Source organism: Prunus avium, chromosome 4 (genome assembly GCF_965620075.1).
Source record: "Prunus avium chromosome 4, drPruAviu1.hap1.1, whole genome shotgun sequence".
In the NCBI taxonomy this organism is placed as follows: Eukaryota; Viridiplantae; Streptophyta; class Magnoliopsida; order Rosales; family Rosaceae; genus Prunus; species Prunus avium.
In genome coordinates this window covers 34,090,085-34,102,352 of record NC_142287.1, presented here as the reverse complement: position 1 = coordinate 34,102,352, position 12,268 = coordinate 34,090,085, and the positions used below count along the sequence as shown (strand labels likewise).

The window sequence follows — 12,268 nt, the reverse complement described above, 5'->3', positions numbered from 1 at the left end:
CAAAAAGAAGTTATGTCATCCCTTATTACTTATACAAAAGTTTCATTATTGTACATAAATTGAAAGTGAATGTCAAAACAAAATGATTATTAAAAATGCACGTAGGAATTAATACTAATACAAGATAAAAATTTATATAATAAAAAAATTGATGAATCATAATTTATTGATACTATTCCCGAGGGGGAAAAATAAATCTTGTCATCCACCCATATTATAACGCGTGTACAATATGTACCATGTGGCCATACTACCGCAGTATTCTATAATTTCTCTATATAAGGAACAAACATGGTATATACATAGGAATAAAAATGCGATTTATTGATAAAGCAATTACAAAAACAAAACAAAAAAAAATCATGAATCAGAGTGAGATAGATTCAGGGCACCACATAGGCTGGGGAGTGAATAGACACTGAGAAGATTGCATAAGCAACCCCAGAACAAAACACTATGGTAAGCACCCACCCACATATGAACTTGAACAGGAGCTTCCAGTTTACATTCTGCCAAAAAAAAAACCGAGTTCAAGAATTTTTAGTTGAAACAAGTAACTAATATAAGCACAATTATAGGATAGATAGTGAAAAACAGAGGAGAAATCTCACTCTAGGGTAATCTGCAATCCCAACTCCTACTAATGATCCAACAAAAGCATGAACACTTGAAACAGGAAGATTAATCTTATGGACCAAAATCATTGTTGCCACAGTGGACAATTGCGCTGCTAAGCCTCTTGAGTTACTTATATATGTCAGCTTCCCACCTAAACAATGAGTCAGCCTCCTCCCACAGACTAAGAAACCAATTGCAGCACCAAACCCACCAATTGCCCTAAACCACCACCAAGTCACGTGGATTGGTTCCTACAAACAAACAAGCATATCTCTTGAATTTTGATTTGTCAAGATGATAAGATATATAAAATATGATAGCAGTAAAGATAAGGCAACTTTCAACTCACCACATCTTCCCCATTTCCAGAATATTTTTCTCTGTGTTGAAAAATATCAAGTATAGCTCCATATGGACTTACAATGGCAGATACTTCATTAGCAGATTGAATGAGCCTGCAGGCACATATGTGTTAATATAGGTCATGAAGTGTACTTAAGTTTGTGAGCAGACATATATTTGCATGCATTTTGTGAACTTACGCAAAGATACATGAAACTATAAGCTGTGGGGAACTGAAGAAGCCTTCCATATCATCATATTTTTCAGCTAAAGCGTGACGGACGAGGGTCTGTCTGTCGTATTCGATTGCCTATTCATTACATAAGCATAGCACAATATAAGATAATGTTCTTTTGCCGGACTTATATTGCTGAGAGATGCTTATGTTTTCAAACAAATAGTTTTGTTATGCTTATGTTCGGATTCCAGGTATTAGAAGTGCAGGACTCACAGGAGAGAAAACTGATCTTGATGAACTTTTTATGAACCGGAAGGCATTTTCGACCGGTGTTGCTTTGTCAATCTTCTGAAAGTGCCTTGTTTGATCCTGGTTTGGTGAAGACTGAAGCAACTGTTTGAATGAAGTAGATTTCTCTGTATTAGACTGATCTTCAGAAATTGAATGATCATGAGCAGGCACAGGCTCAGGTTCTTGTATTGAGTCCGGTGAAGCCCAGCTCCGTTCATCCTCCTCTTCGTACACGGTATCAAGGACTCTCATCTGCATGAAATCTTTTAAGGCTTCTTCAAACTGTGCTTCATCATCTGAAGATTTTGTATTGCATGCTTGATCTTGACTTTCTATGCATTTTTTCTCTATGGATTGAGACATGTTTCTCTTCATGGTCTTGTACTTTTTGGCCGCGTTTAATTTTTTCATGGCCAAAGGAACCACCACAACCTATTACAAAGAGATTCGAATTGAGATTGAACATATGAACAAATCATGGAGGGAAAAGGAAGGTATAAACAAATCTGATTGTAATAAATGTTACCAAAGATAATAGCGCTCCAGTCATGGTGGCAGCTGCAACTGCAACAATAGTAACCCAACTATTAACAGCTGTTTTATATGGTATGACCTGCAATATGGAAAACAATGAAGAAGGAAAGATAATTGATGCAAACAATGGCCTTGTAAAACATGATGCTGCTTCTTTTCTACCATACTTTCATTGTCATACAAGATTAGATAAAATCTATAATTTTGAACCAATTATAAGAAAGTAACCTGAAACATGAAAAAGAGGCAAAGCAGTCCAGCAGATATTCCATAGCCAATTGGAAGAAAAACAAGAATCCTTTTTTCGGTATTTTCACCGCGAAGTAGAGAAGCCTTCATGACAGTAAAGAGGAAGAATGCGCATACTAAGGCAATGAATGGCGCAACAGTCCATTCAACAAATATCCAAACAAGTCCTCCACCATTGAAATTGTGATTTTCATTCTGCATTTCACCATCACTTGAGAATAAGGAAATGAAATCATTATGGAGGACAAGTCAAACATAAACATTTGACATCAAAGAGTTACAAGTTTCCGAAACCATGATAACACAAATTCGATGATATTTTTACCGAGAATAAATCATACCATTTACATTTTTCAACCTCTTGTAAATTTTTAGCGTGCAACATCTTAAACAGCCAATTGAATTTATACCTCCTTACCTTATTCCAGAGGGGCATGTAGCTAAAACCTTCAGTAACAAGTATAGTTCCCAAAAGAGCACCTTGCATTGATTGTTGAGCTGAGACTGGCAGCTGCATATTTGTAGCCAGAGCAAGCCAAATTGCTGCCCAAAATCACAGGCTTATAAATGTCACGAAACAAACTTATGCCCACATTTGTCTTTTATAAGTAAAAACAAGAAATTCATATCCAAGAATGAGAAGAAAGAGCAGTCCAATCTTCTCAGCCACTAGAAAATTCAATATGAAGTTAATTAACAACATTCTCTTTTGGTCTGACAATTAACCAAGTCTTGTAGTACCTGCCGTGACGAGAACAACTACCATGCTCCACATCAAGAAACCTTCACTTGGCTGATTTTCCTTGAGAAACTGGGAAAATAGACAACTCTATCAGCTAATTATAACTAACTGGTTTATGGTGCTTTTGGAGGTAAAGGAATTGAATTTAGGCACCACAAGTGTTTTATACATACATCAGAAAACAAATCATTGACAGTGTCGCTGGAATTTGCAAAGGCTGCCCCAGGAACATAGATTGCACAAGCCAATACAAATGCCTTTAAAAGTGTCAAAGCCCTTGATCCAACAGGTGTTGAGAACTGACAAATGTCAAACAAACAACATTTTTCAGACGCCATAAATTGGGAAATATCAAATTTTCATATTCACAATGTGTTTGCTTGTGATTGATTTGTTCAAGTATTGTGCATAAAAATGTGACTATTGCAATAAAATCTATCTTCCCATCATCTAAGTTTTGTTTACAAACCCACTAACCGGAGCTGGAAGATTGTTGGCACCAGTTACAAAAGCCATTGCAATTGCTGCAACAGCTCCAAATATTGGTATCCATCTATAGGTCTCCTTCCAATTCCCCAAAACTTTGATGGCTAAATCAATCGGAATTTGGTCATTCTTTGATGACATTTCTGTTTTTGTTTATCCCAGTTTCGATCGATTCGTAGGATGTATGCCAAGAAGGAGGGTGATACCTGATACCATATAGATTAATGATTATCGTTATTGGCATTGGTTTAATCTCCCAACTGCATAGGTTGTGCTGTTTTTTCTTATGTTCTGTACTCTGTAGTATCTTCTTGTTTTAGTGGTTCTTTGACATTGACTTGTGTGTTGTTTTACTTGTCGTTCATTGGGAGAGGGCTCAGGCACTGCTTTCTTTCTTTATTTTTCGCTCTAGAGTATGGATGTGATGCAACATATTTGCAATATGTCCAACTTGAGGACGGCCAATAAGAGGAGAAATTCTCAAGTCTGCTGGGTGAACCACATCACCTGTTCGGCACCCCTCACAAGCACTCACTAGGACCCTTGCATTTGGGTCCCCACGTTGATTCTGACCCAAATACAAGGAGGCTCTGTATATATGATGGGTGTCGGACTGGTGACACAGTCCGCCTGCAACACCCAAGAGTTTCTCCTAAGAACAATTATGAGCATCCACTGTTGATAAATGATAAGATTCATAGTTTTAGGCCAGCAGCATCTTTGACACTTTCATTTTGGCTATCTGCAGGACTTTATTCTGTCAAGTGGGCAGAACTTGGAAGAAAAGTCATGCATATGTCTTATTGTTTTTAGGAGATGCATTTGGTCATTTGGGTTTTTTCATAATATTTCTTGACACAATTAACTTCTCAAGTCAATCTATATTAAAATAAGACTCTTTGATTCCATTGGGGAGACCAAAAAAAGCCTTCGAAAATATCACAACAAAGAACTATTAATAAAGAGTTGATCAGATGAAGTGCACTTTACCTAAAGAATATTCGAGTGGAATAAATCTCACTCGGAACATGAATTTCTGAGTGCTTATATACACACCATAATGTTACACACTATTTTGTCAATGTCACGTCTTAATCTAGAAAAATATCTAATTTCTCGGGTTGTGCTATGACTCGCGTCGCGCAGAATATGAAATTTTCCGGAATTATAACATGACAAAATGGTACCAGAGCCAAAAAATAATAATGTACATGAAATTGTTCTCAAAGCCTTCCCTCACCCTCACCTTCCCATGCAGAACTTAAAAATTAGGTAAAAGAAAAGGAAGCTAGTCACATGTGCGGTCTTAGTCTTCCCGCATGGACTCTGAAAAATACACATTTTTTATAAGCCAGTAACGCAACCCTAAATAAAATGCCCCTCATTCCTTGGTTTATTCAAGTAGCAAGCCAAGTATAATTCGGTCGCATAAACCAAATCCAGCAGGGACGAAAACGACATTGCATCCTTTTAGCCCCAACCATGGAAAATATACATGGACTTAAAAATACCTCCCCACCAGAGACCACCAACCCAACAACTATTTGTATTTGAATTGCAATTTTACCCACAGGTCCAAAGCCAAAACCCACGTGCCTGCCCAGGCCCCACCGTTTCGGTGACGTCATTGATGACATCATCACCTTTCTTTCTTGGTTGCCTTATCCGTATTTTTTTTCTCGTATTTACATGGCGCCCATGTGGCAAATTGTGTTAAAGGCAAAGCTTGCACTTTGCCGCCCCACACCAATCACCGATGTTATTCCAACAAGGCTAGAAGGGAGGGACTTTGCTCTTCTTATCTTCAAGTTTGAGTAGTATTCTATCTACCATTTTGATCATGCTACATCATGCCACCAACTACTTGTTTCAAAATATATAGATTCTACAAGAATCACATTTTCTTCCATGCCTGCACCCTAGGTTTAGGCGGTAGCAACAAACTCATCTTTTAAAAAGAGGTATTCATTTAGATAAGTAGGTTTTACGATACGAGAATCACAATATCTAGATTACATTGTAATAATTAATAATTTTGTTTTTAAAAGCCTTTTAGAATTGAAAGGAATTATAATTAGTCTTACGAGCATTTACTGTAATGTAGAGATTCTAATTGGCAACTCGTAAAAGCGAGAAGCAAATAACGTGACCAAATTTTTGTGTATCTCATTTATATTTGGGAGATTCACTATTATACTCAATATAGGAGCCCAAATTATAAATAAAAAAAACCCTATATAAAATGGACTTTAGAAACACACCCTAAGTTCATTTACAACATAACAAAAAAAGTTTTTAACTTCTTTTAAATTACAAAACTGCCATTGATTTCTAAAAACAAACTCAACCCCAAAACCTCATAAAAAAAACTCAAAACACTAAATAGGGCATCAAAGTAATTTAATAATAAAAATTAAATTAAATATGATCAGCTATCATTTTTCGAGTTTGTTTATATAAATTAAATGGTGTAGAGTTTATTTATAAATTTTGTGTATCTCATTTTTATTTTCATAGGATATGGAGAAAATGCACACGAACAATCAACCAACTAATTGTTAGTCTCTTGTGATAAATCCAAAGTTCCAATCCATTACCTCTCAGCTTTTGAAAAAAGCAAAAGTAAGAAGAGAGGTTAGAAATACTTGTGATTGTGGAAAGCAGACTAATAACACGGGAAATTAAAGTGAGTGGGTAAATACAACATCACTCTAACTATAAAGTTTCCCATCCACAAGAGCAAAAACGTGACAAAAAATTTCTTGTCGGTACGTGTCATGAAAGCAATGGGGAGGTGTAGATATTTAAGCCGGCCGTGAAAACACCAGATGATTTTCATGAGTCATCGAGTGAGTATATATCCGACGACGTGTAGGGCCCAGGGGTGGGCTTCAAACGTACATGGGTCGACGTGGCCCCACAAAGTTTCCACACGGTGTATGGGATGCCAACGCAGTGTTGGATTTTGACACGTCATCAAATGCCTTCGCACGCGGGAGTAAGAGGCGCGTGAGGCGAAGCTTGAACAATGAGCCAGTTGGCATTACTGGGTAGTCTACTGGCCAACCTTATCTTCTTCTTTATTTTTTGAGTTTTTTATTTCCTAAAATATATAAAAACAATATTTTTATTCATTTTGCTCCTCCAAAAACAAAAAGAGGGAAGCAAAGCATTGTTATATTGTATGGGGGGAGAGAGAGAGAGAGATTGCAAGTGACTCTTGGGCATTCAGAGAAGACCAAACCAAACCCTAGATTTCTTTTCTGCTGATTTCAGCAATAATTCATTTTTTATTTCGATTTTCAGATCCAATTTGTACCTGGGAAAGATTCAAAATTTGTTCTCTCAAAGCTCTGAAAGGTATCATTTTTTTTGTTTTTTTTTGTTTTTGTTTTTATCTTATGAAAATATGATGATCATTGCGTTCAATTCAGGCTCAAGGCTATATATTTTTTAGGTTATAAATTGGACATGCGATTTTATGCTGTATTGCAGTTTTTGGTATATGGGAATGGTATTAAGTATTGGTCATTTGCAATGGTTGAATCTAGTTTAGGTATTGGAATGAATGCTTTGATGATACGGACCTGCTTAGTTTGCTATAAATTGGTTCTTGGTCTCTGTAACGATGCCTGTTTATTTCATGTTATTACAGATCCTGCTCAATTATAGTCATTCCAAGAGGCAAGGAATCTTGGGTCTGGTTTATATTCTGAGATTTGTCTAAGAATTTTGAGTGGATTGGGGAAACCCAAATAGAATTTATTCAAGATGATGTCCAAATCGTATACCAATCTTTTAGATCTAGCTTCTGGAAACTTTCCAATAATGGGTCGGGAAAGAAGGCGACTTCCCCGTGTAATGACCGTTGCCGGAGTTATATCAGAGCTTGATGATGATCAGGCCAATAGCGTGTCTTCGGATGTTCCATCCTCGATTATGCAGGACCGTATAATTATAGTTGCCAATCAGCTCCCTGTAAAAGCTAAGCGTAGACCTGACAATAAAGGATGGAGTTTTAGTTGGGACGAGGACTCATTGCTATTGCAGTTAAAGGATGGTCTACCCGAAGAGATGGAGGTTTTATATGTAGGTTCTTTGAATGTTGAAGTGGATTCAAATGAGCAAGATGATGTATCACAGCTCCTGTTGGATAGGTTCAAGTGTGTTCCAGCCTTTTTGCCACCTGACATTTTGTCCAAGTTCTATCATGGGTTTTGCAAGCAGCATTTGTGGCCTTTGTTTCATTACATGCTTCCGTTCTCAGCAAATCATGGTGGGCGGTTTGATCGGTCTTTGTGGGAGGCATATGTGGCTGCGAATAAAATTTTCTCGCAAAGGGTGATCGAGGTAATAAATCCAGAGGATGACTATGTCTGGATTCATGATTACCATTTAATGGTGCTGCCTACCTTCTTGAGGAGGAGGTTCAATAGATTGAGAATGGGTTTTTTTCTTCACAGCCCATTTCCTTCTTCAGAAATATATAGAACTTTACCAGTTAGGGAAGAGATTCTAAAAGCACTTCTAAATTCGGACCTTATTGGTTTCCACACTTTTGATTATGCTCGACATTTCTTGTCTTGTTGTAGTCGGATGTTGGGTTTGGAGTATCAGTCAAAAAGGGGTTATATTGGGTTGGATTATTATGGAAGGACAGTTGGGATAAAGATCATGCCTGTTGGGATTCACATGGGGCAGATTGAGTCAGTGTTGAGACTTGCGGATAAGGAGTGGAGGGTAGGAGAGCTTAAACAACAGTTTGAAGGAAAGACTGTGCTGCTTGGTGTTGATGATATGGATATCTTTAAAGGTGTCAACTTGAAGCTCTTGGCAATGGAGCAGATGCTGAAGCAGCACCCAAAGTGGCAGGGAAGAGCAGTTCTGGTACAGATAGCAAATCCTGCTAGGGGAAGAGGAAAAGATCTTGAGGAAACACAGGCTGAAATACAGGCAAGCATCAAAAGAATTAATGAAAAATTTGGTCAGCCTGGTTATGAACCTATTGTATTCATCGATAGACCAGTCTCTCTTAGTGAACGAGTTGCATATTACACCATTGCTGAGTGTGTAGTGGTTACGGCTGTGAGAGATGGGATGAATCTTATTCCATATGAGTACATTGTGTGCAGGCAAGGAAATTCTGTATCAGATTCTAATTCAGAATTCAGTGGACCCAAGAAGAGCATGCTCATAGTATCCGAGTTTATTGGATGTTCCCCTTCACTGAGTGGTGCAATTCGGGTTAACCCATGGAATATTGAATCAACGGCTGAGGCTATGAACGAGGCAATTTCAATGGTTGAACCTGAAAAGCAGTTGCGCCATGAAAAGCATTATAGGTATGTTAGTACACATGATGTGGCATACTGGTCACGAAGCGTTTTCCAAGATATGGAGAGAACATGCAAAGACCATTTCAGAAGACGTTGCTGGGGTATTGGTTTGGGCTTTGGTTTCAGGGTTATAGCACTTGATCCTAACTTCAGAAAGCTGTCTATTGATGCCATTCAGTCTGCTTATTTGAGATCTAAACGTAGGGCTATACTGTTAGATTATGATGGTACTGTGATGCCTCAAACATCTATAAATAAGAGCCCAAGCCAAGAGGTCATCTCTCTCATAAATACACTTTGTGGTGATGTTAAAAACACTGTTTTTGTGGTCAGCGGAAGAGGGAGGGATAGTTTAAGCAAGTGGTTTTCTCCTTGCAAGAAACTTGGAATTGCTGCTGAACATGGTTATTTTGTGAGGTATATCCATTATCTATTTGTCCTTTATGGGTTATCCTTGCTTTTGTTTGCTTAAGTATGAATTGTGTTTTATTAGGTGGTATGCAGACACTCCTTTCTTTTGTTTGCTTAAATATGAAATTTGTTTTTCAGGTGGTCTGCGGACAAGGATTGGGAAATTTGTGGGCAGAGCAATGATTTTGGATGGATACAGATAGCAGAACCAGTTATGAAACTCTACACAGAAGCCACTGATGGTTCTTCCATTGAAACCAAGGAGAGTGCCTTGGTTTGGCACCATCGAGATGCAGATCCTGGTTTTGGATCCAGCCAGGCTAAAGAGTTGTTGGACCATCTAGAAAGTGTGCTAGCAAATGAACCAGTTGCTGCCAAGAGTGGTCAGTATATCGTAGAAGTAAAGCCACAGGTGAATAACTCACTTCCAATTTTTTACTCTCTAGGTGAATGCAAATTTTTGTCCACTTGGTGGATACTATTATATACTAGGATCTTCATCATTAGCATTACCTATTTGTATATATCATCACAGTAAAAACTCCAATTCTTGATATACTAGGATGTTCACCATTAGCACTACCTATTCCTAATTCATCACAGAAAAAACTCCAATTTCCTTTCTTGTATTTTTTTTTTTTGGTGAGGGGTGGAAGGGTACTTTTCCAAATCATAAAATTATTCTTAGGACTTGTAGCTTTGTGCGATTAAGCTACCTTGGCATTTGGCAAGTCTACAGTACAAACACTCTGAGTTAAAAAACTCTGAGAATTTGTATGTAATCACTTGCCAATGGTGGTATGAAGGTCGGCCGTCTATGAGATAGGAATTCTTGGCCACGCCTTTTTAAATCATAATCAAGTAACTTTGAGGAATTTCAAGACAATAGCATGCCTGTATTTTTTTTCTTTTTCTTTTGGCTTTGGTAATGTGGGTTTTGACTACAAATAGCCTCATGAGAAAGATTTGAAAAGGTTAATTTGTAAGGGTAGAAAAGGTTAATTTGTAAGGGTATGGCAACGCTTGACATTAGCTCATGAGAGAAATTTCATGGAGAAACCATGGTAGTAAGTTTGACTGACAATTTTGCAGACAAATAGTTTGCTTGCTGATGATAAAAGACTACGGAATTCTTGCAAACATATAGATTTTGTAAAGCACATATGATGATTGAATCCTACTTTTACTTGTGACTTTTAGGGAGTCAGTAAAGGCGTGGTCGCAGAAAAGATCTTCACATCAATGCACGAGACTGGAAAGCCGGCTGATTTTGTACTGTGCGTTGGTGACGATAGATCTGATGAGGATATGTTTGAGATTATTGGCAATGCAATGACAAATGGTGTCCTCTCCTCTAATACCAGTGTTTTTGCATGCACTGTTGGACAGAAACCCAGTAAAGCAAAGTACTACTTGGATGACCCTAGTGATGTCATAACAATGCTTGACGCTCTTGCAGAAGCTTCAGACTCTCCGCCCTCCTCAGATGGTGAACCAGCTTCCCCGTGAAATCTTCCTCCATGACTTTGTTAGACTCCAGTGTCTTCTTCTTTAAGCCGATGATGATGAATCACATGCTGGACCTTGATTGAAAGAAACAAATCATTTTCAGCTCTTTGGATGTGAATTGTTGGAGGAACGACTTCATGACCTTTTTGACTGATGATTTGCGGCCAGTTCAAAAACATCGGGAGCTCTGATTTCTTCTGTGATATAAACCATCAATGCAGAACGTGGATTATAGTGGGGGCTTGGTGAAAAACAGAACTTAAATCAGCTCATACTGAGGACTTGATGGAACCAACAATGTGACATGAACAAATTCAATTGTTACATAATCCGGAGATTGACAAGTCTGATGAAGGGGTGCAAGCCACGTGTATTCTAGAAACATTAGATTATGTTACTGGTGGGGAGATGGCATCCTGGTAGCAACAGGAGGCGTCTGCTGGTCAATCAAATCCCCATTGAAACAGTATACTGGTTTTTCTTTTTCTGGAGTGAATTTTCTTTGCCATTTGTTTCTTGGATCAAATCCTTTGCTTATTGAATCTGTAAATTATATAGCAATATTTGCAAGAAATGATCACATTTTCAAAGAAGAGCCAAGTAGTGCACCTTTCAGATCACTGGTAATTGAGAGGAGCATTCTTCAAGTCTAACCAATGAAGAAGCAAATGTTTACATGAAAAGTTATGCGTTTGTTGCTCTTGGAGAGAGTTTTAACATGCATGGGTTAAACAAAGATATGCAGTCAAGTACGTTTTGAGGTTAAAAATTAAAATACAAGGTACAGAGTTGTAACAAGGAGAAGAACAATATCTAATAGGTTGGAGAAGGGACCTGGAGCTGGCCCGGAAAAACTTTCCTACCTCCGTTTTATTGACGCTTTCTTTATATTTCTCTCATCATGGCGCTTATAAAAGTAGGAGAAAAATAAGAAGGGGACAAATACAATGGTTAGGAAAGTATTTCTCGACCCGGACAATTACAAACAAACAAGCAGGACTGCCTTGCAGTTTGCATTGAGAATCACATCGCTAGTTTCCAAGCAGCTTCACGGTTTTACAACTTCATAGCCCAAGTACCAACCCAACATTTATCTCTCCAAGTATGACCCCATATCTTATTTGCCTTCTAACACACAAGTAAATAAACTCCACCATGGGAAACAGAAACAGTGTTTGTTAAAAGTTTGAGTATGTGGCAAAGGAATTGCTTGCTGGCAATTGCGACATCTAGATCTAGACGCACACAAATGCTGAACTGAGTCAGCTATGCTGTCTTGCAAGGCAAAGGCCCGTGAACCATGCTCAGACTCAGACTCTATGAAGCCTAATAATATTGGCACAATGGGACAGTGAAACGAAAGGATGGTCACCAATTATAGCGGCCTACATTGGTGTTATAAATCAGAAACGGACCAAACAATCAAAGATCCTCGTCCTGCCAATATTACCTTAAGCAGATACATACAAACGTGTACAAAAAGGTTGTTCAAAGCCCTACAGGCAAGGCAATGATGTTTGCATACAATTATTTCATCTTAACCACTGACATTCATGCAAGTTGAATAACCTA

The 12,268-nt window shown here is 38.1% G+C and overlaps 2 protein-coding genes across 2 annotated transcripts; one reads left to right on the top strand and one right to left on the bottom strand.

Moving 5' to 3' along the window:
- Positions 1-194: 194 nt before the first annotated feature.
- Positions 195-3,629, bottom strand: LOC110756103 (phosphate-repressible phosphate permease pho-4-like). Its single transcript, XM_021957491.2, has 11 exons — positions 3,432-3,629; positions 3,128-3,253; positions 2,954-3,023; positions 2,631-2,755; positions 2,192-2,407; positions 1,956-2,042; positions 1,412-1,861; positions 1,161-1,270; positions 968-1,073; positions 612-869; positions 195-509 (listed from the first exon to the last, which is right to left on the bottom strand). The coding sequence occupies exons 1-11, from the start codon at positions 3,579-3,581 to the stop codon at positions 384-386; spliced, it is 1,824 nt and encodes a 607-aa protein (XP_021813183.2). The 5' UTR covers positions 3,582-3,629; the 3' UTR covers positions 195-383.
- A 2,946-nt stretch (positions 3,630-6,575) lies between these two features.
- LOC110756083 (putative alpha,alpha-trehalose-phosphate synthase [UDP-forming] 7) lies at positions 6,576-11,289 on the top strand. The gene is made up of 4 exons (XM_021957465.2): positions 6,576-6,800; positions 7,096-9,193; positions 9,326-9,599; positions 10,388-11,289. The coding sequence occupies exons 2-4, from the start codon at positions 7,212-7,214 to the stop codon at positions 10,694-10,696; spliced, it is 2,565 nt and encodes an 854-aa protein (XP_021813157.1). The 5' UTR covers positions 6,576-6,800; positions 7,096-7,211; the 3' UTR covers positions 10,697-11,289.
- The last annotated feature ends 979 nt before the right edge of the window (positions 11,290-12,268 follow it).